Here is a 27,035-nt window from a genome sequence, read left to right as displayed (position 1 = left end):
ACCCGGCCGCGATCAGCGGCGCTCCCCCGCGAGCGCTGCTGATCGTTATGACGTAGTATTCCGTCCTTGGGAATTAAGTCCCAGGGCACATGGACGGGATAGTACGTCATATGGCAGAAAGGGGTTAAGAGTGGAGGTCATATAACATGATGTCTGAAGTCCATTCAGGGTATTTTTTCTCTATTACAATTAATAAGCTGAGAAGCAAAAATAGAAATGCACATTTTAATGTGGAATTACCACTTCATCTGTTGCTGTTTTGGGGGAAGAGGGTACCCACACAAACAAAAAAATGCTGCTGGAGAACATACCCTATGCCAGTCAAAGTTTCTATGGCAAGCCCACTGCATGCATTAAAGGGGAGGTCCAGGCTAGGGGCTCAATTCTGCAGTCACTATGTGACAGCAGATGTGTGAATCCTCATAGCGCGCACTGTGCGCAGGGTCAGGGTTCTCCAGTGCCAATGCTGGGAAAAGGCAATCTGCATACTTCCTGACATATTCCGACCTTGCTTAATTCACTTGTATTGAGTGAGGCCGTGCACGTTTAGTCGGCATGTGACCGCATATATGTAAATCAGATACTTGCGGAAAATCCTTACAGTTTGCATACTGTAAGAATTCACAAGACTGCAGTCACACAGGGTGACTGCAGATCTGAATCCCAAGGCCCGACAACCCCTTTAAGAGGTCATTGGTAGGGAGCTGTCCAATGAGGTTACCACCAATCAAGAGACCAGGGCCTTATAAGTTGGGTGCAGCGACCATTGTACTCCGGCAGAACCACAGACAATGAATAGGGCGATGTTGTGAACACTCCTCCTCTACAATACGTAGACAGAGCTCTGCAGTGCTCCATTCTCAGGATCGACGAGGGCTCACTAATCAGTAAGTCATCCCATAGCCTATGGATAGGAGATTATTCTCATATTGAAAATCACAATAATGGGAGCGGAGCGCACAGGACAGAATGTACAATCTCCATTTAGTCAGTGGATGACTTTACGGCAGCTGTAATGTAAAGTGTAGCTGCAAGAATTAAGCAGTTTGGGTATAAGATAAAATGAGAAGAAGAAAGAAAAAGAAAATTCAATTGAAGCTAATGATATTTTATACAGTCTACTGGATTCCATTTTTCCCATTACAGTGAAAACAACGTGAAGACTTTCTGGACCACTGCACACAACACTGGCGCCCACAAGTCCACGTACTGACGCACATGGATCCACAAGTCACTTACTAGATGTTTTTTAGCGGACGGAGGAAGCCACAAGCTGTAATAGTTATGAAAGTTCTGAAGACGACTGTAAACCGAGGAACTTGTATCCAAGGACTGCAGCTCTTCATCATAGGACTGGAGAGCCAGGCAGAGAGCAAGAGCATCCCGCTGCCCATGTAGGACATCCGTCATTACGGAGGACAGGTACTGTACCACAGGGCCCGCTAAAGAACAAAAAAGAAACTAGTAAAAAAAAAAAAAGAATGCGCTGTGTGAATAAGCATCTAGTGAAGCCTAACAACTCACCATCTCCAGCCCCTTCAGACATTAGCAGCTTATTTCTGGCCTCAAGAGCCACAGTGACCAGAGCACTGAAAGGAAAAGTCTGGAGGATCATCTCCTCATCCAGGGCAAAGCCAACCTCTTCATCCAGACCCTCACTGCCCTCGACAATGACGTCCACCATATCCATAACATCTGGGGGAAACAAAGGCATTTTATTACCACTGCTGACCATATGTGTTGTAGAAGAGCATGCACTCTGGGCAAATGTCATTGTACAGGAGGAGGAGGTGAGTTGCGACATCAACTATTGTGAATTGTGGGCCCTGCTACTGTATATAGAGGTGTTAGCCATCATTGTACAGGAGGAGGCAGAGGTGAGCTGTGACATCACTTACTGTGAATGATGGATCCTATGTTATCTACTGTATATACAGATGCCATTAGTCATTATACATGAGGAGGAGGAGAACTATGACCACTTATGAATGGTGGATCCTGTGTTATCTACCGTATATAGAGATGTTGTCAGTCATTGTACAGGAGGAGGAGGTGAGCTGTGACATCACCTATTGTGAATGGTGGATTCTGTATTATCTACTGTATATAGAAGTGTTATCAGTCATTGTACAGGAGAAGGAGGAGGTGGTGAGCTGTGACATCACCTACTGAGAATTGTGGATCCTGTGTTATCTACTGTATATAGAGGTGTTATCAGTCATTATACAGGTGGAGGAGGTGAGCTGTGATATAACCTATTGTAATTGGTGGACCCTGTATTATCTACTGTATTATATACTGTAAATAGAGGTATTATTCATCATTGTACAGGAGGAGGAGATGAGCTGTGACATCACCTATTGTGAATGGTGGATCCTGTGTTATCTACTACAGTATATAGAGATGCTATCAGTCATTGTAATACTGTCTGTGATGTTAATGAGACTGCTTTAGTGATCATTTTGAAAATAGCAAAACTTTAAAAAATACATATTTTTTTTTAAATATCATTTTTGTTGATTTTGTAATAAAGTTGCATATTACAAGTTATAAACATTGCATTGAATTGTTACAAAGAACATATTTAAACCTGCTTGTCACCCAAGCCTGAATAGAAGCAAAAATAAACTTAAATATAAAATTATCAAACCCCCTTACGTCCACATTTTCATAGATCACATTGACTGAAATCAGACACCTCATCTCCAGCTCCACCTTATCCTCCATATAACACATTTCAGTTTACCCAGATTACCACTCAAATCCTCTAATAGATACCAATCCGAATCCACAAAGGCGCTCATTAAGTCTTGAATTTCTCTGGTGGTCAGTGACGTTTCTATAAACACTCTCCATTTTTTAAAAAGGAGATTTTTGTGTACTCACCGTAAAATCTCTTTCTCTTAGCCTCTAATTGGGAGACACAGAACCATGGGTGCTATGCTGCTGTCCACTAGGAGGCGACACTATGCATAATCTGAAAAAGATTAACTATGGCACCTCCTCTGCAGTATACACCCCTGGACGGCGTCAGCCTTCTCCAGTTTTGTGCAAAAGCATTAGGAGAAACGTAACAGAAATAACATAACCATGCCTGTAAGAAGGCTACTATGCACGAGCTCAAAGAACAATATGAGAACTCAACCGTAAACAACGGCCCGTAAGGGCAACAGGGTGGGAGCTGTGTCCCCCAATTAGAGGCTAAGAGAAAGAGATTTTACGGTGAGTACACAAAAATCTCCTTTACTCTGTCGCCTCATTGGGGGACACAGAACAATGGGACGACCCAAAGCAGTCCCTGGGTGGGAAACAATGGACGAATATTGTGCTAGCAGGACCCTAAACTTGGGGCACTGCCGCCTGCAGAACCCGTCTACCCAGGCTCGCGTCCGCTGAGGACTGGGTATGAACACTGTAGTGTTTCGTAAACGTGTGCAGGCTAGTCCAAGTGGCCGCCTTGCACACTTGTTGTGCCGAAGCCTGGTGCCGAATGGCTCAGGAGGCCCCTACTGCCCGTGTAGAGTGTGCCGTGATACCGGTCGGAAGAGGGGAACTGTTAAGTCGGTAAGCCTCATGTATGGTGGACTTGATCCACCTGGCAAGGGTAGCCTTGGAAGCCGGCAGGCCCTTGCGACCGCCTTCCGGAAGAATGAAGAGGGAATCAGACTTCCGGAAGGGTGCAGTCCTGGACACGTAAATCCGCAATGCTCTGACGAGGTCAAGCGTATACAGAGCCTTCTCCACTCTATGAACCGGAACCGGACAAAGGGATGGCAGTGAGATTTCCTCATTTAGGTGAAAGGTGGACACAACCTTCGGAAGGAAGGATGGTACAATACGGAGAACCACCTTGACCTGGTGAAAAGCTAGGAAAGGCCGTCTGCAGGAAAGTGCTGACAATTCAGACACTCTGCGTAGCGAGGTGATTGCCACTAGAAAAAACACTTTCTGTGACAGAATGCAGAGTGGAACTTCTTTAAGGGGTTCGAAGGGTGGTGCCTGCAATGCTGTCAGGACCAGGTTGAGGTCCCACGTTTCCAGTGGACGTCTGTAGGGGGGAACCAATCGGGAAACTACCTGGAGAAAAGTCCTTACTTGCGGTTTGGTAGCAATGCACCTTTGAAAAAGGACTGAAAGCGCTGACACCTGACTCTTAACCGAGCCTAGGGATAGCTTGGCGTCTAGGCTCGATTGAAGGAAACCTAGTACCTTTGGGAGGGAATAAGGGAGTGGGACTTGTCCGTGAGATTCGCACCAGGAAAAGAAAGCTCTCCAGGTACGATAATAAATCTTGGCGGAGGCCGGCTTCCTTGCCCTGATCATGGTCGCAATGACATCTGGTGAGAACCCTGCCTGGGTTAGAATCCAGGTTTCAAGGGCCATGCCGTCAAATTGAGAGCCCCTGAATTCTGATGTGGTTTTGGTTGATCGCGAACCTGAGAAACCTTTGATGGGCGGGAGCAATTGGTATGTGCAGATATGCGTCTTGTATGTCTAATGGAGGCAAGGTATTCTCCCTGCTCCACGGATGTTATGATGGACCGGAGGGACTCCATGCGGAAATGACGGACCCGTACATATTTGTTGAGCTGTTTTAGGTCTAGTATGGGCCGGACGCTGCCTCCTTTCTTGGAAACTACAAATAGATTGGAGTAGAACCCTCGGAATCTTTCGTTCGCGGGAACTGGCACTACGACTCCTGCTTGAAGGAGAGAGGAGACCGCTTGGTGGAAGGCACGAGCCTTGTCTGATGGTGTTGGTGGAATAGAGAGGAAGAACCGGTTCGGTGGAGTGGAAATGAACTCTATCTTGTATCCGGAAGACACTATTTCCCTGACCCACCTGTCTTCTGTAATAGGCAGCCAGACTTGCTGAAAGAGTAAAAGTCGCCCGCCTACTGGTGGGATGTCTTCCGGAGTTCGTGAGTCATGATGAAGCGAAGTTCTGAGGTTTTCCTCTCTTGGGTTTCGCTTGGCCTGCTTTCAACTGCCAAGTCCTGTCCGGTCTCTGCACCGTCCGTGGGTTGTCCCTGCGTGGAGAGCGGTTACGATTTTGCGCTGGGTGCGAGACGGACCAGCCCGAAGAGTTCCGAAAGGATCGGAATCGTGGTTGGTTTCTCCGTTTAAACGTTCGTTTAGGTTTCAGTTGAGGGAGAGAGGTACTCTTACCCCCAGTGGTATTGGATATCAGTGTCCAACTTTTCGCCGAAAAGCCTTCCACTAAGGTACGGAAGATGCGTGAGGGACTTCTTTGAGGCCGCATCCGCTTTCCATTCTCGCAGCCAGAGGATACGCCGAATCGTAATGGCGTTTGCCGCTATCCCCGCTAGACCTATTGCTGAGTCTAGGGCTGCATGCTGTCAGGACCAGGTTGAGGTCCCACGTTTCCAGTGAAGCATGTAGTCTGCTACCACTGCTATTTGAACCGCTTGGTCCGAGAGCCCAGTATTTGAGGCTTGAAGACCCTCCTGCAGTTTTTTGGCCCAAGCCAGGATGGCCTTGGCCGCCCAAACTGAAGCGAACGCAGGGGCCAGGGAGGCCCCTGCCGCTTCGAAAATGGAACGAGCCGTGCGTTCTACTTGCCAGTCTGCTGCGTCCCTGAGGGTTGAGCTATCTGGCAGTGAGAGTAGGGTCTGTGCTGCTAGTCTAGATACCTGGGGGTCCACTTCGGGTGGATCTGTCCACTGTTTGGCTGTCCTTCTGTGAGAAGGGGTACTTCGCTTCCAAATATTTGCGATTGGCAAATTTTTTCTCAGGCTGCGAAAACTGCTTAGTAAGTATAGTTTGAAACTCATGATGATTAAGGAAGACCTTAGGTGGTTTCAGAACACTTTCGAAGCAAATCTTATGTTCTGGGGCTTCCGGGGCTGGCTCTGAAATTTCCAGCACCCGATAGATGGCAGAGATTATGCCTTCAACTAGCGCTGTATTGCTAGGGGGACAAGGTACCACGGACCTCTCCATTTCGTTGTCTGAGTGGGAGTCACAGATGCCTTCCAAATCCTGTGTATCGCTAAGGTGTTCCCTGGTGGGTGATCTGGGGCGGAGGTCTTCTGTGGTGTGGGATCTCTGTGGTGAACTGCATTGTCTGTCTCTGATAGGGGACTGCCTAGGAGACCTGGAATGACGGTGTCTCTCCCTGAGAGGGGGATGACCTTGTGCTATAGGACGACTCACGTGATCGTGACCTGTGGGTCCGCTTACGTCTGGGAGTGTCGGAAACAGCATGTTCCTGAGACAAGCTGTCCGTTTGCTGGGTAACGTTCATAGCTGGGACACGACCCTGCAGAGCTTGCAGCAATGTAGCGGTTAGGTTATCTATGGACTGTGTCATAGACTGTGACATTTGAGTAGCCCATTCCGGCGTGGTATCCGACACTGAAGCGTTGGTAGGGACTCCCTGGGGTTCTGACCCAGAGTTCTGGATGCAATCCCGGCAGTGCGGATACGTGCTGCCACTGGGGAGCGTGGTTTTGCAGGCTGTGCAGAATGCATAGAAACATTCCTACCTGGTTCTCTTTCTTGAGCCCGGCATAGTGCACAGAGGCTGGCTATCAGGGATCCTACAGGGGTGGCTACGCAGAGGGAACCCACAGAGAGCCTTATAAGTAGTATGGATTCACAGCTGAGTAAAGAGAACCCAGCTGTGAACTTACCACACCAGTGTGCCCCTAGGTACAGCGCCGACAAATCACAGTTCTGTGCCCCCCCGGAGACTGCTGTGGTTCTCCTTGCTGGAGGCGTCCGTTGTCAGGTAGGTCTGCAGCCCAAAAAAATGGCCACCGGGACGCTGAGGAGAGGAAGGAGGGGGCGGAGAGCTGAAAAGAGCACGCTGGGCTATGTAGAAACGCGCCCTGTCTCGATCCACCCCTTCTATGACACTATAGTGTCATTTTAGTCATCCGGGGGCCGGGCCGCGGGGCGGAGAAAAGGCGGCGGCTTCAGCTAGGCCGAAGCCACGGTCTCAAGTAGAGGTCTGATGCCCAGAAGGGCTCCAGGGCGGCACGGTAGTCCAGGAGGGGGTCGGATCTGCACCAGACCCCCCCGGAATGGGCGACTGGCTAGCGGTGGGGACAGCAGGGGTAGCAGTTCCTGTTTGGGGGATCCCTCTGAAGCGCTATGGAGCCGCTGCTGCTGCAGAGACAGGGGCGCAGAAAGCCCTGTCTCTGCTGTGCCATGTCTGCCTGCACCCTCCCCCGGCCCCAGCAGGATCCCACAGCTGGTCTGGGGTCCCTGGTGCAGAGTGCTACTTATTCACCGACCCTACCTGAGGTGTCTCAACCTAATTGCCCCCTGAGGGGGGGATTAGGAAGGGTGCGTCTGTCACCGTCAGGGGGTCTTCATCCTCGCCTCGACCTCAACCCAGACCCCAAAGGGGTTGGGGAAGGAGGGGTGTTGTGAGTTCATTTTCCCCTTCACCATTGAGGTCTGATGAACTCCCTCTTCTGGTGAAGGAAGGTAGTGAGGCTGATTACAAAGCACCTGAGCAGAATGATGATGACTGGGTGTGACTGGGATTGCTGACTGGATATAAGGCAGCCGACGCCCTTCTGCCTTGCGGGTGATTACTCTGAGGGATTCTTGGAGACCAGTCTGATTCCTGCTCCTCAAAAGCTAAGTTTTCTGCTCTACTTTTTGCATTTGTGTTTTGGTTTTGTTTTGCCTTGTTTTTCTGGATTTCTGCCTTTCCCTGCTGGGTGAGCTGAATTCCTTTTTGCTCTGTCTTCAGATAATATCTGAGTACTGATTTAGTCTTTTTGAAGCATAGCGTCTTCAGAGCTTTTTTTCCCTATCAGTCTGTTGGCTCTTGTTTTTGAGAGGGTTTTGGCGGATTGCAGACAGCAGCTTTTCTATTCTGTCCTATTTAGTTAGCTTGGGCCCCATCGTTTGCTCAGCCTATCTTTCTATCTGTGTGAGTGTTTTTTCATCTTGCTTCACCGTCATTATATGTTGGGGGCTGCCTATTGCTTTGGGGTCTGCTCTGGGGCAGTTTAGATTTCCCTTTCTGTCTTTAGGCTATGTAGTTCTCCGGCTGTGATCGAGGGGTCTAGGGCACCGTAGGAACCCCCCACGGCTACTGCTAGTTGTTGTTAGGTTCAGGGGTCTGCAATCCGATAGCTGCCAACTTCTCTGGTTTTCTGGACTTAGCTAGTATTTCTGTTTTTGCCTCCTACGGTGACTCATTCATAACAGAGGGGGGTCTCAACTTCGGACCAGTACCCGAGGGACTGGGGAAGGAGCGACATGGGGAATAGCCGTCTCCACTTCAACTGGGTACCCCTAAAAAGGGGGCCAAGGAAGGAGCCATGCCGGGAGTCTTGCTGGAGACCCACTTTTCTTCATCTGTATTCCGGACGAAAAAGGAAAAACGGAAGAAAAAAAGGTGTGTCTCCTTGCGACACTAAGCAAAAACTGGAGAAGGCTGATGCCGTCCAGGGTTGTATACTGCAGAGGAGGAGTCATAGTTAATCTTTTTCAGATTATGCATAGTGTCGCCTCCTAGTGGACAGCAGCATAACACCCAGGGTTCTGTGTCCCCCAATGAGGCGACAGAGTAAAAAATTTTTCGTCATTTTATCTTTATTCCTTTCCGTTTCTCTTTTTTCCAAAAATAAGACCGATGTTAAACCTTCCTTGATCTCTTTTATCCCTGGGAGTGTTTTAGCTAGCCAGTGTTGCAGAATTAGAAGTTTTGTCACCATTGCAACGGTGTGAAACAAGTCATGTAGCCGTCCCCCCCTCTTGTTTTACCCGTCGTAAAGTGAAACAACCAACACAATGGATCCACTTCTACCCATATCCCACAGATCTTCAGATACATATCCTGGACTTTTAACCAGAGTTTTTGTGTCCTGAGACATGACCACAATCCATGTTCTGTGTCTGTTTTGGGCATTGTACATTTTGGGCAACTTGTCTGCCTATCAGGATTCTGCGGAGTCGGAGGTACAGTGGGGAAAAAAAGTATTTAGTCAGTCAGCAATAGTGCAAGTTCCACCACTTAAAAAGATGAGAGGCGTCTGTAATTTACATCATAGGTAGACCTCAACTATGGGAGAGAAACTGAGAAAAAAAAATCCAGAAAATCACATTGTCTGTTTTTTTTTCCTTTTATTTGCATATTATGGTGGAAAATAAGTATTTGGTCAGAAACAAAATTTCATCTCAATACTTTGTGATATATCCTTTGTTGGCAATGACAGAGGTCAAACGTTTTCTGTAAGTCTTCACAAGGTTGCCACACACTGTTGTTGGTATGTTGGCCCATTCCTCCATGCAGATCTCCTCTAGAGCAGTGATGTTTTTGGCTTTTCGCTTGGCAACACGGACTTTCAACTCCCTCTAAAGGTTTTCTATAGGGTTGAGATCTGGAGACTGGCTAGGCCACTCCAGGACCTTGAAATGCTTCTTACGAAGCCACTCCTTCGTTGCCCTGGCGGTGTGCTTTGGATCATTGTCATGTTGAAAGACCCAGCCACGTTTCATCTGCAATGCCCTTGCTGATGGAAGGAGGTTTGCACTCAAAATCTCATTCTTTCATGTACCCGGATCAGTCGTCCTGGCCCCTTTGCAGAGAAACAGCCCCAAAGCATGATGTTTCCACCACCATGCTTTACAGTAGGTATGGTGTTTGATGGATGCAACTCAGTATTCTTTTTCCTCCAAACACGACAAGTTGTGTTTCTACCAAACAGTTCCAGTTTGGTTTCATCAGACCATAGGACATTCTCCCAAAACTCCTCTGGATCATCCAAATGCTCTCTAGCAAACTTCAGACGGGCCCGGACATGTACAGGCTTAAGCAGTGGGACACTTCTGGCACTGCAGGATGTGAGTCCATGGTGGCGTAGTGTGTTACTTATGGTAGGCCTTGTTACATTGGTCCCAGCTCTCTGCAGTTCATTCACTAGGTCCCCCCGCGTGGTTCTGGGATTTTTGTTCACCGTTCTTGTGATCATTCTGACCCCACGGGGTGGGATTTTGCGTGGAGCACCAGATCGAGGGAGATTATCAGTGGTCTTGTATGTCTTCCATTTTCTAATTATTGCTCCCACAGTTGATTTCTTCACTCCAAGCTGGTTGGCTATTGCAGATTCAGTCTTCCCAGCCTGGTGCAGGGCTACAATTTTGTTTCTGGTGTCCTTTGACAGCTCTTTGGTCTTCACCATAGTGGAGTTTGGAGTCAGACTGTTTGAGGGTGTGCACAGGTGTCTTTTTATACTGATAACAAGTTTAAACAGGTGCCATTACTACAGGTAATGAGTGGAGGAAAGAGGAGACTCTTAAAGAAGAAGTTACAGGTCTGTGAGAGCCAGAAATCTTGTTTGCTTGTTTCTGACCAAATACTTATTTTCCACCATAATATGCAAAATCAAATGAAATAAAAACAGACAATGTGATTTTCTGGATTTTTTTTTCTCAGTTTGTCTCCCATAGTTGAGGTCTACCTATGATGTAAATTACAGACGCCTCTCATCTTTTTAAGTGGTGGAACTTGCACTATTGCTGACTGACTAAATACTTTTTTTCTCCACTGTATATTGAAGCCACCTATTGTTTTATGCATTATTCTGAACTGACTATCTCTCCATTGTTCATTGATGATATGCTTTCTTACCAATTCCCAGCCCCGCAGAATCTTGTGCTCAAGTTCTTCATCATGTATATGTTTTTCCCATTTGTGAAATATTTTGCCATTCCCTGAAGGGCGTAATATGTCCCTCAGCATCCCATATATTGAGGTGATAGATATTTCTCCAATGTCTTTGGTAACCAAGTCCTCCCATATTTCTGAATCGATTTCCTTCCTCACATACTGAAGGAGGTCTAATACATAATGCTTTAATTGACTATATAACATCAAATGAAATCTCGGCAGCTCAAATTTGTCTATCACTTAAAATCCCGTCAACCAGCGGCCTTCTTGTAGATGTAGTAAGTCTGTATACCTTTCCCCAACCACTCTGTGTATAATTTATTTTCTCTTCCTAATCCAAAGGCAGGAAATGCCCAAGGATTCAGGTGTTTCAACACTCTCCACGACATTTTTATTTTTTTTCTTACTGCCTTCCATGTGGCAATGGTAGCTCTTCTTATTACCGAATATTTAATGTTTGGCGGTCTGTGTGACGGCGGCGTATGTAGCAGCGCCGTCAGGTCCCACAGACCACAAAATTCCGTTTCCAACTTGTAGTCAGTATATCGCCCCGTTTTTTTAATCCAGTCTATTACATTCCTCATTAAACACAATAAATTATATCCCCTAACATTTGGCAATCCCACTCCCCCTCCCTCCTTTGCGTGCATTAGCGTTCTTATAGCCAATCTCGCTCTTTTACCCCTCCAGATGAATTTAGAAAAATACATATTTTACAAAAAAAAAATAAAAATTTAAAAACAATAGGTCAATTTCTTTTTTAAAAAGGAGTCTCCACTAAACACTAGAATGTTAAAAAATAGGTTCACATAAGAATACAAAAAGAACCGATACCCATCTAGTGAACCCCACCATTTCTCTGTCAGTCACATCAGTTCATCCTCAGGCAGGAGCCACGTCACTGGGTCACTACAGTCAATCAGCGCCCACTGATTGGCTGCAGCCTTGACAGAACAGTTTCCCAGCTTTTTCATCCCGATCAGACAGATCTGCAGCGAATCACTGGCCGCCCAATGGCTGCAGCAGTCACATAATATCTCCCAATAAAAGAGGAAAAAGCTGCATTGCTATTGATTAGGTTTATGTATATCTACCATGTGTACTGGATTGCTCTTATTTGATCTGTTGGCCGCAGGTGATGCCCTTTTTTTTCCAATGCCATCTATACAATCTATCTACCTCTGTTACCTGCAATCTCAGAGTGTACGACCGGACTACAACAACCTAAGCATACTGAAATACTAACCATCAATGTGCGATATAGGAATGCTGACGCTGTCTGAATCCTGCATCCCCATGTTGATCTGCAGCATGCTGGCTTCTTGTACATAATCAGAAACTTTATCAGTGAACGAGTACGGGTTAGAGATCGCCTTAACCAACGCCTGTGCAAAGAGAGAGATGACAGAAGACATAACTGGAGGTGCAGATGACTCGATATTACAATTAAAAGCGTGGAAAAAAACCCCAAGTTTTATACCTCAGAGCTGAACTCGCAATTCTGCTGGTCTTTGAAAACAGTCAACATATACATCCCTCCTAGTTTAGGCGGTATTTCTATCTGCAGTGGAGCCTTTTCAAGATTCTGTCATATTTACTGCATCATGAATTCCATTTAAAAATGACAGAGACCAAGATGGAAACCTGATAGACCCCATTATAGTCCATAAGGTTTGACAGGCATCGTTGGCGTTCACCTTGTAATGGATCTGGAACTGCAGATGCTTTGCTCCGATGACGGGGCAGAAGACTGGAACTGACAGACACAGATGTGAACAGAGCTTATGTTGCAATCACTTAAAGGGAACCTGTAACCAGTTTTGGCCGATAAAGTTATGGCCATCACCTTTCAGGGCTGATATACAGCATTCAATAATATATATCTGCCCGCAACCTGGCCAGTAAGAGAAGAAAAATAATTTATTATACTCACCTGCGGGGCGGTCCGGTCCGAGGGGTTTCGCTCTTCTTGGTCCGGTGCCTCCCATCTACATGCGATGCCGTCCTCCTTCTTGGTTCAAGTGAATGACGTGTCCCTACATCATTCACACAATCTCCTCGGCATCGCGCTCCTGTACGTCTCTGCCCAGTTGACGGCAGATCAAAGTACTGCAGTGCGCAGGCATCGGGGCTCTTTGACCTTTCTCGGAGCCTGCGCACTGCTGTACTTTGATCTGCCCTCAACAGGGCAGAGAAGTATGCCTGTGCAGGAGTATGACACGAATAAGCAGGAGGACGGCACTGCATGACGATGGGAGGCGCCGGGCAAAGTACTGCGGTGCGCAGGCACCAGGAAAGGTCAAAGAGCCCCGGCACCTGCGCACTGCAGTACTTTGCGCTGCCTTCAACAGGGCAGAAGTATGGCGCCAAGGAGACATTGTGAATGACGCAGGTGAACGTCATCCACAAGACGCAAGCAGGAGAAGGACGATCGTAAGAAGATGGGAGGCGCCGAACCAAGAGCGACACTCCTCGGACCAGACCGCCCTGCAGGTGAGTATAATAAAAATGATTTAAACATATGTTAGTGGTTGCCTTTAGTTCATAAAACTGCACTAAATTTCAGATTTTTTTTTCTATTGAGAGTGTGTCTCCCAGTAATATAGGCTGGCTGTGAGGTTTCTGTGTATCCAAGGTGCTATAGTCTTCGTTAGCTCATATATCCTACACTTTTTCTGCCATCTTGTTTTCTCAGCTCCCTCTGAGATTTATTCTCCCAGCTCAATGCTGTGGGGATCCATGTACAACTACCTCCCTGTTGCTACCTCTAATACAGACAGAAGGGAGGGTGAGAGCAGAGAGCGTCATCAGAGTTAGAAGCAGTATGTTAAAGGGAAATGTCCAGGACTATCAGTGTAAAAGTCATGGACAATCCCTTTACTTACTTGATCCTGGTTGACTCTCTGCTCTTCCTCCATTCTGTTAGCTTTAGAGGTAGCAGCAAGACCTGCTCTCTCCCTCCCTTCTGTCAGCGTTAGAGGTAGCAGCAAGATCTGCTCTCCCTCCCGTCAGCTTTAGAGGTAGCAGCAGGATCTGCTCTCTCCCTCCCTTCTGTCAGCGTTAGAGGTAGCAGCAGGCTGGAATTCTCCTTATGTTATGGCAGTGTCCAAATCTGAACCCATATTGGACGGCGGTGCTTAATGCCATAGGAGGTGCGTATGGTTGTAGGATTGAAAGGGATCCTGTGGTGTGTATACTGGGAAATGTGGATGAGGTCCACGTACATAATAAATATAAGGTGGCTATAGCTAGATTAATACATATTGCGCAAAAACTGATCGCAAGATACTGGATAAATGAAGATCCGCCGACGTTGAGGGAATTTTTCAGACTGTCTGACTCTATTGTGAATATGGAAAAAGATATTTATGCCAAGGGAAAAGGCATACGAACATTTGAGACACTGTGGACATCTTGGGTGGAGAGCAGATGACCCTGAACTTAGGTTACACCATGCATTATTTGCTGCTCTTGTATGTAATGGGGGGAGGGGAAGGGAGGGAATTTCTGAAACTAATGACTATTGTTAATGTTATCATTGCGATTTTTGTTCTATTGTTTTGTACCTTGAATTTGGTTAAATAAAATGTATCTGATTTAAAAAAAAAAAGAGGCAGCAGCAGGATCTGCCCTCTCCCTCCCTTCTGTCAGCATTAGAGGTAGCAGCAGGATCTGCTCTCTCCCTCCCTTCTGTCAGCATTAGAGGTAGCAGCAGGATCTGCTCTCTCCCTCCCTTCTGTCAGCATTAGAGGTAGCAGCAGGATCTGCTCTTTCCCTCCATTCTGTCAGAATTAGCAGAAGTAGCAGGATCTGCTCTTTCCCTCCATTCTGTCAGAATTAGCAGGATCTGCTCTCTCCCTCTCTTCTGTCAGCATTAGAGGTAGCAGCAAGACCTGCTCTCTCCCTTCCTTCTGTCAGCGTTAGAGGTAGCAGCAATATCTGCTCTCCCTTCTGTCAGCGTTTGAGGTAGCAGCAAGATCTGCTCTCCCTTCTGTCAGCTTTAGAGGTAGCAGCAGGATTTGCTCTCCCTCCCTTCTGTCAGTGTTAGCGGTAGTAGCAGGATCTGCTCTCCCTCCCTTCTGTCAGCGTTAGCGGTAGTAGCAGGATCTGCTATCTCCCTCCCTTCTGTCAGCATTAGAGGTAGTAGCAGGATCTGCTCTCTCACTCTCTTCTGTCAGCATTAGAGGTAGCAGCAAGATCTGCTCTCTCCCTCCCTTCTGTCAGAATTAGAGGTAGCAGCAAGATCTGCTCTCCCTTCTGTCAGCTTTAGAGGTAGCAGCAGGATCTGCTCTCCCTCCCTTCTGTCAACGTTAGAGGTAGTAGCAGGATCTGCTCTCTCCCTCCCTTCTATCAGCATTAGAGGTAGTAGCAGGATCTGCTGTCTCCCTCCCTTCTACCAGCATTAGAGGCAGTAGCGGGATCTGCTGTCTCCCTCCCTTCTGTCAGCGTTAGAGGTAGTAGCAGGATCTGCTCTCTCCCTCCCTTCTATCAGCATTAGAGGTAGTAGCAGGATCTGCTGTCTCCCTCCCTTCTACCAGCATTAGAGGCAGTAGCTGGATCTGCTGTCTCCCTCCCTTCTGTCAGCGTTAGAGGTAGTAGCAGGATCTGCTCTCTCCCTCCCTTCTATCAGCATTAGAGGTAGTAGCAGGATCTGCTGTCTCCCTCCCTTCTATCAGCATTAGAGGTAGTAGCAGGATCTGCTGTCTCCCTCCCTTCTACCAGCATTAGAGGCAGTAGCGGGATCTGCTGTCTCCCTCCCTTCTGTCAGCGTTAGAGGTAGTAGCAGGATCTGCTCTCTCCCTCCCTTCTATCAGCATTAGAGGTAGTAGCAGGATCTGCTGTCTCCCTCCCTTCTACCAGCATTAGAGGCAGTAGCGGGATCTGCTGTCTCCCTCCCTTCTACCAGCATTAGAGGCAGTAGCGGGATCTGCTGTCTCCCTCCCTTCTACCAGCATTAGAGGCAGTAGCAGGATCTACTCTCTCCCTTCCGTCTGTCAGCATTAGAGGCAGTAGCAGGATCTGCTCTCTCCCTTCCGTCTGTCAGCATTAGAGGTATTATACAAAAATCCAGACTCATTGTATGCCAAGCACAATTGTGCTGTGCCCTGACAAAAGCATAAACTCCACTGCAAATGACATATGAAACAGGAGAACCACAGGAGTTTTTTGAATAAAAAATTACAAAAGTTTTATTGAATATCAAAAAGACCACAAATAACACACACAAGAGTAAAAGCAAATGTGCTCAGTGAGACACCACCTCCCCTTGAGAAAGCGGCAGAAACAGAAGCAAAACGCGCGTTGGGGTGCGTTAGGGACTGGGCGCTGATACTATATTTGGTAAGAAGAAACTGTCTCCCCCTTCTCTCTCCCTATATAATGTCCGGATAATCTGCATGTATCAGGATTACATATATGTCATCCTGATACATATATCTCTTGGTATTACATCCCCCCACCCCAAGCATACAAAAGTTAATACGTCTTATAACAGATCCCAAAAAGGAACCAAAACTGTAATGGGGCCACTTGTTAAATAACAGGGGATAAGGTAACCCTTCCTTATGTCCGATAACAATCAAACCGGTCCTGTACAAAATGCAGATTATCCGGACATTATATAGGGAGAGAGAAAGGGGAGACAGTTTCTTCTTACCAAATATAGTATCAGCGCCCAGTCCCTAACGCACCCCAACGCGCGTTTTGCTTCTGTTTCTGCCGCTTTCTCAAGGGGAGGTGGTGTCTGACTGAGCACATTTGCTTTTACTCTTGTGTGTGTTATTTGTGGTCTTTTTGATATTCAATAAAACTTTTGTAATTTTATATTCAAAAAACTCCTGTGGTTCTCCTGTTTCATACAGCATCAGAGGTAGCAGCAGGATCTGCTCTCTCCCTTCTGTCAGCATTAGAGGTAGAAGCAGGATCTGCTCTCTCCCTCCCTTTTGTCATTGTTTGAGGTAGCAGCATGATCTGGTCTCTCCCTCCCATCTGTCAGCTTTAGAGGTAGCAGCAAAGTCAACAATGTAAAATTTCCAGTCAATCCCTAAAAGTTTGCGAAGATTCTATGCAAAAGGTGTATATAGCAATTAAGGGAATAGTACCTGCAGCACAGCACTCTGGGGAAGAAAGATTCTCCTACAATAGATTTATACATGAAAAGTACGAATAACCTCAGCAGTTTCCAAAACTGTAGATACAACAGTGAAGTAAATTCTCCAGTAATAGAGGCTGTAACTCAGGAACAGCAATGATCTGCGCCAGTGAATATTAACGGTGGATTTCTCTTACCTGTTCTAAAAAATGGATGACCACCTCCTGCGAGCTCTCCTGTACTTTATTGAGTCTCCTCAGCCACATTTCCAACTCAGTCCAGGTATGTTCAAACACACCGCTATCACGCAGGATCTAGGAGTCGGATGGAAATAACTGGTTAACATAAATTATCAATTTATATCCAATTTATGCCCAAATTAGCCATATTTTAATGCTTTATCTATGAATTTTACAAAATGGTAACAAATTTTTTCCAACAAGATAAAAGTACAAATAAAGAAATTGTTTCATCATACGACAATGGAGGCAATTTACTGGTACATGAAGCCAATGTTAAAAGTGACAAAAAGAGACCTTTAACCATCACAAAAAAGTGACTGACATAAGAGAAATGCACCATGACACGTACTCACTCAGGGTTTTTTTTCAGCTTCCAAAAAAAAAACATTAAAAGATGGCTGGTAAGTGATCCTGCCAAGAAGGTGCAGTCCTATGTTCTCAAGGATCAAAAACAACGCTGTGAATTATGAAGTTAGTCCTAACCCACCTTAATAACTAACATTCTGGTCGAGGACTTGAGTTGCGCTTTGTTACAAGTCACAAACATTTTCAAGAGCAGATAAAATACAGTCTTTTCCCTTTGAACATCTGCTGCATCCTGCAAATAAAAAAAATATATATATAAAAAGGTTTGAAAATACTGCATAATTAGAAAAAATATATATAAAAAAGTATATATACACATATATCCATATACGTATAATATACCCGTATATGTTCGAGTACAAGCCGGGGCCCCCTACTTTTGCCATGGAAAACTAGGTAAAGCTTATTGACTCGAGTATAAGCCGGGTATGCATGGCTCCCCCGTCGTTGTCCTGGTATGCATGGCTCCTTATCCCCTATCCTTATATGAATGGTTCCTATAAAAAACAAAACAAAACAAAACATCCTACTCACCTTCCACACGCCCTCGCAGCATCTTGTTGGTCCCGGCGCCCTTGCAGCATCTCGTTGGTCCCGGCGCCAGCAGCTCTTCTTGTGCCAAGCGATCACATGGCCCTGCTCATTAAGGTAATGAATATTCCCTCCACGCCTATGGGAGTGGAGAGGCGTGCATATTCATTACCTTAATGAGCGGGGCCACATGATCGCTCGGCACAGGAAGAGCTGCCGGCGCCAGAACCAACGAGATGTTGCGAGTGCACCCAATAGGGTGAGTAGGATGTCTTCTGTGAGCCGGCGGCTGCGGATATCACTGTGTGCGCTATAAGAGAAGTGAATATTCATTTATCTTTAGCAGCGGCACAGGCTTTAGCCACAGCTTCTGACTCCTGCCTCTGTCACCCGCCGCTCCCCCATTCCCGCCGCCTCCTGTCTCTGTCACCCGCCGTTACCCTTTCCCCTTTCTGAGACAACTGACTTGTATATAAGCCTAGGGGGCGTTTTCAGCACAAAAAAAGTGTTGAAAAACTCAGCTTATACACGAGTATATACGGTATATAATAATTATATACAGTTCTTTATAGATTTTTTTGACTATGTTGTGATTCATTTCTTACATAATAAAAGAGTAAAAGAAAACTATACATTTACACACTGTATATACGCACACACACATATACATTTTTACTGATGCAAAGCTACAAATGATCTAGGACGAACCTGCATTTTGAACCAAGAAAACTTGCTGGCTGGAAGCTCTAGCGCCACCTGAAGGATCTGCTGCTGGAGCACAGGAGGCACCTCTGCACGAATCCCTCTCTCATCCACAATTCCTAAGGTGGAAGACAAAAAGTAATACATCAAAGCCTGCAGCCAATGATGCATAGGTTGTCAGGGAAAGCTGAGAGTTGTAGTTTTGCAATAACTTGGAGACCCACATGTTGGAGAACACTGGATCTAATATATAGCCAGATCAGCCATTTACCTTAGGAAATAATTACTATACTATATACAGTTGTGGCCAAAGTATTGACACCCCTGCAATTCTGTCAGATAATACTCAGTTTCTTCCTGAAAATGATTTCAATCACAAATTCTTTGGTATTATCTTCATTTAATTTGTCTTAAATGAAAAAACAAAAAAGAGAATGAAGCAAAAAGCAAAACATTGATCATTTCACACAAAACTCCAAAAATGGGCCAGACAAAAGTATTGGCACCCTCAGCCTAATACTTGGTTGCACAACCTTTAGCCAAAATAACTGTGACCAACCGCTTCCGGTAGCCATCAATGAGTTTCTTACAATGCTCTGCTGGAATTTTAGACCATTCTTCTTTGGCAAACTGCTCCAGGTCCCTGATATTTGAAGGGTGTCTTCTAAAAACTGCCATTTTTAGATCTCTCCACAGGTGTTCTATGGGATTCAGGGGTGGACTCATTGCTGGCCACCTTAGAAGTCTCCAGTGCTTTCTCTCAAACCATTTTCTAGTGCTTTTTGAAGTGTGTTTGGGTCATTGTCCTACTGGAAGACCCATGACCTCTCTGAGGGAGACCCAGCTTTCTCACACTGGGCCCTACATTATGCTGCAAAATTTGTTGGTAGTCTTCAGACTTCATAATGCCATGCACACGGTCAAGCAGTCCAGTGCCAGAGGCAGCAAAGCAACCCCAAAACATCAGGGGACCTCCGCCATGTTTGACTGTAGGGACCGTGTTTTTTTCTTTGAATGCCTCTTTTTTTCTCCTGTAAACTCTATGTTGATGCCTTTGCCCAAAAAGCTCTACTTTTGTCTCATCTGACCAGAGAACATTCTTCCAAAACGTTTTAGGCTTTTTCAGGTAAGTTTTGGCAAACTCCAGTCTGGCTTTTTTATGTCTCGGGGTAAGAAGTGGGGTCTTCCTGGGTCTCCTACCATACAGTCCCTTTTCATTCAGACGCCGACGGATAGAACGGGTTGACACTGTTGTACCCTCGGACTGCAGGGCAGCTTGAACTTGTTTGGATGTTAGTCGAGGTTCTTTATCCAACATCCGCACAATCTTGCGTTGAAATCTCTTGTCAATTTGTCTTTTCCGACCACATCTAGGGAGGTTAGCCACAGTGCCATGGGCTTTAAACTTCTTGATGACACTGCGCACGGTAGACACAGGAACATTCAGGTCTTTGGAGATGGACTTGTAGCCTTGAGATTGCTCATGCTTCCTCACAATTTGGTTTCTCAAGTCCTCAGACAGTTCTCTGGTCTTCTTTCTTTTCTCCATGCTCAATGTGGTACACACAAGGACACAGGACAGAGGTTGAGTCAACTTTAATCCATGTCAACTGGCTGCAAGTGTGATTTAGTTATTGCCAACACCTGTTAGGTGCCACAGGTAAGTTACAGGTGCTGCTAATTACACAAATTAGAGAAGCATCACATGATTTTTCGAACAGTGCCAATACTTTTGTCCACCCTCTTTTTTATGTTTGGTGTGGAATTATATCCAATTTGGCTTTAGGACAATTCTTTTTGTGTTTTTTCATTTAAGACAAATTAATAATAACAAAGAATTTGTGTTTGCAATCATTTTCAGGAAGAAACTGAGTATTATCTGACAAAATTGCAGGGGTGTCAATACTTTTGGCCACAACTGTAGTAGCAGTTTATCAATAAAACAGACAGCTATGCAACTTTTATATGTTCATCCAGGGCAATAAAAACTAAAAATGAAGCAACTTTGTTTTCTGTACACAGCTGTGATGCAGACCTGTGTCACCATAGTAACAGACTACAAATACAACGTGAGTGTAGTCGGGTGCTGCAGTTTTTGCTATTTTATTGACAGCTGAATTGGTGACATACTGTATGACTGCAGGCTGAGGCTGCAAATACTGCTCAGTTATCGCCTCATCTGTACACATTAGAGCTGTATACCTACTTACCCTTTACGTAGACTTTGGCCCATTCAGAAACCTACCATTCATTAAAAGTTATGTAAACTTGGTCTAAAAGAGTAATCGCCATTCTCCTGCTTTTCTGACTCTTTTACATAATGTCTAAATTTATAACTTAGATCTGAGATGCTTAATTAGTCACAAACAGGATAAAAATATAGTGCGGGGGCAGCGATTACAGATCTCAATCAACAGACTGCCAGGTAACCTAGAAACAGGAAGGACGCACTGTTCCCCCAGCAAGAAAGGTTTCCAACCAGGAAGCGTGAAATTCAATTAACTCCCACCAGTAAGCCCAACTTTTATCCAAAATCAGAATCAAAAGAGAATTGATTTTTTTTGTTATCATTAACAATAGAAAGCTTGAAAGTAGGTCACAGAGATCCTGCGATGAGGCCGAGGCGAGAGGAAAAGAACGGTTACCTGATGGGTGATGTGCACTTTACTTACCTCGAAGTAGTTTACTGAAATCAAAGTTACTCTGCGACACCAAATGGGGCACCACCCTCTGGTACAAGCACAGGACCTGCAGGAGAGAGGCCTTCACCAGCGTGCTCTGAAAGTCAGCTGAGAAAGAACACAATGTCGAGAAGTTTTATTATGGGAAATGACCTACTAATTGCAAAAAACAGACATATCTCTATAATATTATATATATACTAGCTGATGAGTCCGGCGCTGCCCGGGCATAGTAACTAAATGTTAGTTATAACAAATTACAATCATTATATTTATATATATAAAGTTGAGTGTATAGCCCTGCCCACTCCACATAGCCACATTCACTATAATATCCCACATCATCCCGTCAGCCAGAGCTACCGGACTACTACCCCTAATATCCCACATCATCCCGTCAGCCAGAGCTACCGGACTACTAATATCCCACATCATCCCGTCAGTCAGAGCCACCGGACTACTAATATCCCACATCATCCCATCAGTCAGAGCCACCGGACTACTAATATCCCACATCATCCCATCAGTCAGAGCCACCGGACTACTAATATCCCACATCATCCCATCAGTCAGAGCCACCGGACAACTACCACTAATATCCCACATCATCCCGTCAGCCAGAGCTACCGAACTACTAATATCCCACATCATCCCATCCGCCAGAGCCACCGGACAACTACCACTAATATCCCACATCATCCCGTCAGCCAGAGCTACCGGACTACTAATATCCCACATCATCCCGTCAGCCAGAGCCACCGGACTACTACCCCTAATATCCCACATCAACCCATCAGCCAGAGCCAGCGGACTACTACCCCTAATATCCCACATCATCCCATCAGCCAGAGCCACCGGACAACTACCACTAATATCCCACATCATCCCGTCAGCCAGATCTACCGGACTACCCCTAATATCCCACATCATCCCGTCAGCCAGAGGCACCGGACTACTACCCCTAATATCCCACATCGTCCCGTCAGCCAGAGCCACCGGACTACTACCCCTAATATCCCACATCATCCCGTCAGCCAGAGCCACCGGACTACTGCCCCTAATATCCCACATCATCCCATCAGTCAGAGCCACCGGACAACTACCACTAATATCCCACATCATCCCGTCAGCCAGAGCCACCGGACTACTACCCCTAATATCCCACATCATCCCGTCAGCCAGAGCCACCGGACTACTGCCCCTAATATCCCACATCATCCCATCAGTCAGAGCCACCGGACAACTACCACTAATATCCCACATCATCCCGTCAGCCAGAGCCACCGGACTACTGCCCCTAATATCCCACATCATCCCATCAGCCAGTGCCACCGGACTACTACCCCTAATATCCCACATCGTCCCGTCAGCCAGAGCTACAGGACTACTACTCATAATATCTCACATCATCCCGTCAGCCAGAGCTACCGGACTACTACCCATAATATCCCACATCATCCCGTCAGCCAGAGCCACCGGACAACTACCACTAATATCCCGTCAGCCTGGAGTCAGAACCAGAGCGCTGAGTGGATTTACCCTGACTTCCATACCAATGATCCCTTTAATAAAAGCCTGGGGTGAGAATCAGAGAGCTGAGGGATTTACCCTAACTTCCATACCGGAGATCCCTTTAAGAGAGTCCTGGGGTCAGTACCAAAGCGAACAGTGGATTTTCCCTCACTTCAGTACCGAGGATCCCTTTAAGAGGGGACTTGGGTCAGAACCAGAGTGCTGAGTGAATTTGCCCTAACTTCCATACCGGGGATCCCTTTAAGAGAGCCTGGGGTCAGAACCAGAGCGCTGAGTGGATTTGCCCCGACTTCCATACCAATGATCCCTTTAATAGAACCCTGGGGTCAGAATCAGAGCGCCGAGGGATTTGCCCTATCTTCCATACAGGAGGTCCCTTTAAGAGAGCCTGGGGTCAGTACCAGAGCATTTGAAGGCAATTGCCCTGACTTCCATACCGGGGATCCCTTTAAGAGAGGCCTGGGGTCAGAATTAAAGCGCTGAATGGATTTGCCCTGACTTCCATACCCGAGATCCCTTTAAGAAGGGCCTGGGGTCAGTACCAAAGTGCAGAGTGGATTTGCCCTAAATTACATACCAATGATCCCTTTAAGAGACCCTGGGGTCAGAACCACAGAGCTGAGTGGAACTGTCCTAACTTCCATACCGGGGATCCCTTTAAGAGAGGCCTGGGGTCAAAACCAAATCGCTGGATGGATTTGCTCTGACTTCCATACCAATGATCCCTTAAAGAAGATGTGCCTAAGGGATGGAGCATGTGTGATGGGTATATGGGCATGGGAGGAGGGATTCATTTCTGTCATGTGCTCTCTGCTCCTTTCAGGGGGGCAGACAATGCCTGGGAGCTTATGTTCCCGGGGATGCTGGATTTCTCCCACCATGTCAGTGTCTGCTGAGCTGTTGTAAAGTGGGAAAACTGTTGGTCATAGCAACCAATCACAGCTCAGCTTCTTTTAACCAGCTCTGGTGAAATGAGAGATGTTTAGTGATGTGCGTGTATCACCAACTTATAAATAAATAATCGCTAGTTGGGACTTCCGGCCGCTGTCCTCGTATCCCATAAGGCACGGCGGCAGTGTCACTTGTGCAGGCGCACTGCGCAAGTGACATTCACGTCACCGCTATTCCCGCGCACGCGCAGTAACAGCCACAACATGCGCAGTAACAGCCACAACTGCACGCTTTACCCAGGCATGCGCGATGTAACGACGCTGCTGTTACTGCGCAATCCCGATACGATAGCATCAGGCCTATTTCTAGTTATAGTATATTACAGACATATCAGGCTTAAAGGGATCGTCCGGCCTTAGGGTACAAGTACTCACCGATGACAGCTGATTGGTGGGGGTGCCGGGTGTCGGACCCCGACCGAGCAGACATTGATGAGATTTCCTAAGGAAAAGTCATCAAGGCTATGGTAGTGCACAACCTTTTTACACATTAGACTATTGTGGTCCGAACCTGCTGATAATGACGGGTGTTGCTGACAATCTAATGTCTATGGGGGCTACAAACAAATGAATGTTGGGGGAGATAAGGATCTGGCATGTCCGATTTTGGAGTGAACTGCTGATCCTTTTTTTCTCCCTGTTATAAGCCGCAGCCAGAGATGCCAAGCAGCCGCTCTCTCAGAGAAAACAGAGGCGCTCAACCTTTCCCATTCAACATTTAGAGATCTTGAAATTGGTGAGAAGTTGCAGAAAATGTTGCATCATCCTCCTTGGTCAAGTTATTAACAATTCAGCAATTTCATAGTGTTATTTTCGCACTGCATTACAATCAATGAGGGCCGCTGTTACCCAGCAAGATGTTGCTGTCACCCAGCTTTTCTTGATGTCTGAATGCTAAATCTACTCATATAAAAGAATTAGTGTTATTTCACTAATGTTGGTAATAAAGTAACATCTTCCAACAATGTCAGAGCATAGTAGGGTCTGACTGGTGTGACCCCAAATAAAGGGGTGGTGGCACCAAGAAAGTACTGTGCCACTTTATCTACAGTCACCCTTTATAGTTAGTGGAAGTCCATGCAGCCACCAGGACAGTGAGCGGAGCTGACAGCAGGCAAAGTGGCGGTGTGTCTTCTTTCATTTCACCCTGGAAATCAGCGAAGACTACAGTATTCAACTACCAAACTTTCAACGATATGTCACCGATGTGTGCGACCAGAGAATCCCTTTAATTAGTGATAGAGGAGCAGGAGAAGGATGTAGCACTGGAAAAATAGCTAGTTAATATGGAAGACTAGATGACAACCCTATTGGCAACCATAATAACAGCCACACTGGTTGTCATCATGACTAATCTTTTCACATTTGTGTCTTTAGGATTATTTTTTCAAGAATTACTTACTATTCTTCTCAGTTGCCAATTCTGGAAATTCGTCAGTAACGGCGGTCACGTGTTTTACTTCAAGAGCTTTAACATCTTCTCCCTTTTCAGCAGTGTCCGTCTCTTCTTGCTTTAGGAGGGACTGCCAGGTGGCTACGACAGTGTTCACATCTGGCAAAAGCTAAAAAGAAGCGCAGAACACATCGGTCCACAACTCTACACAAGTGAACGAGACTGCTTTGCAGTTCCCTGCCCGGCCGGTGGCAAGGTTGTAGAGCAACAAATTCTACGTATCATGAAGTCCTGACAGTGATATGTCATCGCTTACTATGGTAGAAAAATTTCCTTTAAAAAGGGAGGAAACATTTATTTTTCATTCACATATTATGTATACATAGCGTTGCCAGCCTTACCTTGCCCAGAGCTTCCCTAAATTTCTGGGCAAAATCAGCCATGGTGGTGGGAGTGTAGATGTCAGACTTCTGCCAGATGTCTTCTTTAAGGCAATGATTGATGTTCTGCTCTGCCCTTTTCAGGAAGGAGGACAAGAGCAACAGGACGGTGTGTTTCACTATTTTGTTTGGCACCTAAGAAGATTATTATAAAACATTATTATCTTACCATAATGAACAATCGACGTACAATTAATATTTCAAAAATCACAGAAAAATAGGGATTTTTGTGTACTCACCGTAAAATCCTTTTCTCCGAGCCATTTATTGGGGGACACAGAGACAGTGGGTGTTATGCTGCTTGCCACTAGGAGGACACTAAGTAAACCAGAAAAAAAGGTAACTCCTCCCCTGCAGTATACACCCTCTCGCTGGATGAGATTTCTCCAGTTCGGTGAAAAAAGCAGTAGGAGCTTAAACAGTCAACAATAACCATAACTATGTCAAAACCTAAGAATGCTACAAATGAGCCAGTAAGCTAAACAGGGCAGGTGCTGTGTCTCCCAATGAATGGCTCGGAGAAAAGGATTTCACAGTTCTCCTACGCCTCATTGGGGGACACAGACAGTGGGACGTCCTAAAGCAGTCCCTGGGTGGGGAGCATACATCTGCTAATACCCCATGTACCACTGAGTCAAAACTCAGGTACTGCCGATTGCAGGATGCGTCTGCCGAGAGCTGCATCCGCAGAGGCCTGAGAATGAATTTGGTAATGTTTTGTAAAAGTATGCAGACTGGACCAAGTCGCAGCCTTGCAGACCTGTTCCGCCGAGGCCTGGTGCCGAATGGCCCAAGAGGCGCCCACTAACCGGGTAGAGTGCGCCTTTATCCCCGCTGGGACAGGCACGTTCCTGACACGGTAGGATTCCTGAATCGCTAAGCGAATCCACCTGGCTAGCGTTGCTTTCGAAGCGGCTAGACCCTTTCTATGTCCCTCTGGAAGTATGTACAGGGCATCTGACTTGCGGAAGGGAGCCGTCCGCGAGATGTACCGTTTCAGCGCCCTAACCACATCCAGGGTGTGGAGGGCCTTCTCAATGCGATGGAGGGGTAAAGCGTTAATCTGAGGGCAGATGCAGTTTACCCACTGTCCTGTGCTGTGTCCCCCGGGAGGAAAAGCGGTGGCTCTGTGGTGTCACCCGGTATCCGGCAGGGTGCACGCCTCAGAGCTCGTATCCAGAGCAGGCTGAGGTCAAAGACATGGCCCCCGAGATTAGGATTGCACGTCTCGTAAGTAATGAGAGGCGCCAAGTAGGCCGGAAAAGCTGGGGACTAAATTTTTGGCCTACCTGCGGTAGGCGCCATTTAAATTGCGGCCTAGTAGGCTGGAAAAGCCGGGGACTAAATTTTCGGCCTACCCGAGCGCCGAGAACGGGGGGGGCGCGATGGGGCGCCAGCGCTTCTCCCGGGGGCTAGGACTCGACCCCATACCTCTACTCCAGTGATCGGC

The 27,035-nt window shown here is 46.5% G+C and overlaps 1 protein-coding gene across 1 annotated transcript in view; it reads right to left on the bottom strand.

The window, feature by feature from the left end:
- URB1 (URB1 ribosome biogenesis homolog) overlaps positions 1–27,035 on the bottom strand; it is a 142,661-nt gene that overhangs the window by 73,671 nt on the left and 41,955 nt on the right. The window contains exons 11-19 of the mRNA XM_073584550.1: positions 25,547–25,720; positions 25,155–25,314; positions 21,261–21,377; positions 18,595–18,707; positions 17,477–17,587; positions 16,945–17,061; positions 11,903–12,041; positions 1,525–1,695; positions 1,240–1,442 (exon numbers count right to left, since the gene is read on the bottom strand). Coding sequence (XP_073440651.1) covers positions 1,240–1,442; positions 1,525–1,695; positions 11,903–12,041; positions 16,945–17,061; positions 17,477–17,587; positions 18,595–18,707; positions 21,261–21,377; positions 25,155–25,314; positions 25,547–25,720 — 1,305 coding nt within the window. The remainder of the gene's footprint in view (positions 1–1,239; positions 1,443–1,524; positions 1,696–11,902; positions 12,042–16,944; positions 17,062–17,476; positions 17,588–18,594; positions 18,708–21,260; positions 21,378–25,154; positions 25,315–25,546; positions 25,721–27,035) is intronic.

This window comes from Dendrobates tinctorius, unplaced genomic scaffold (assembly GCF_039654945.1).
Source record: "Dendrobates tinctorius isolate UK_male_01 unplaced genomic scaffold, ASM3965494v1 ptg000084l, whole genome shotgun sequence".
NCBI lineage: Eukaryota > Metazoa > Chordata > Amphibia > Anura > Dendrobatidae > Dendrobates > Dendrobates tinctorius.
The sequence above is the reverse complement of the archived record's forward strand: the minus strand, read 5'-3'. Positions and strand labels throughout refer to the sequence as shown.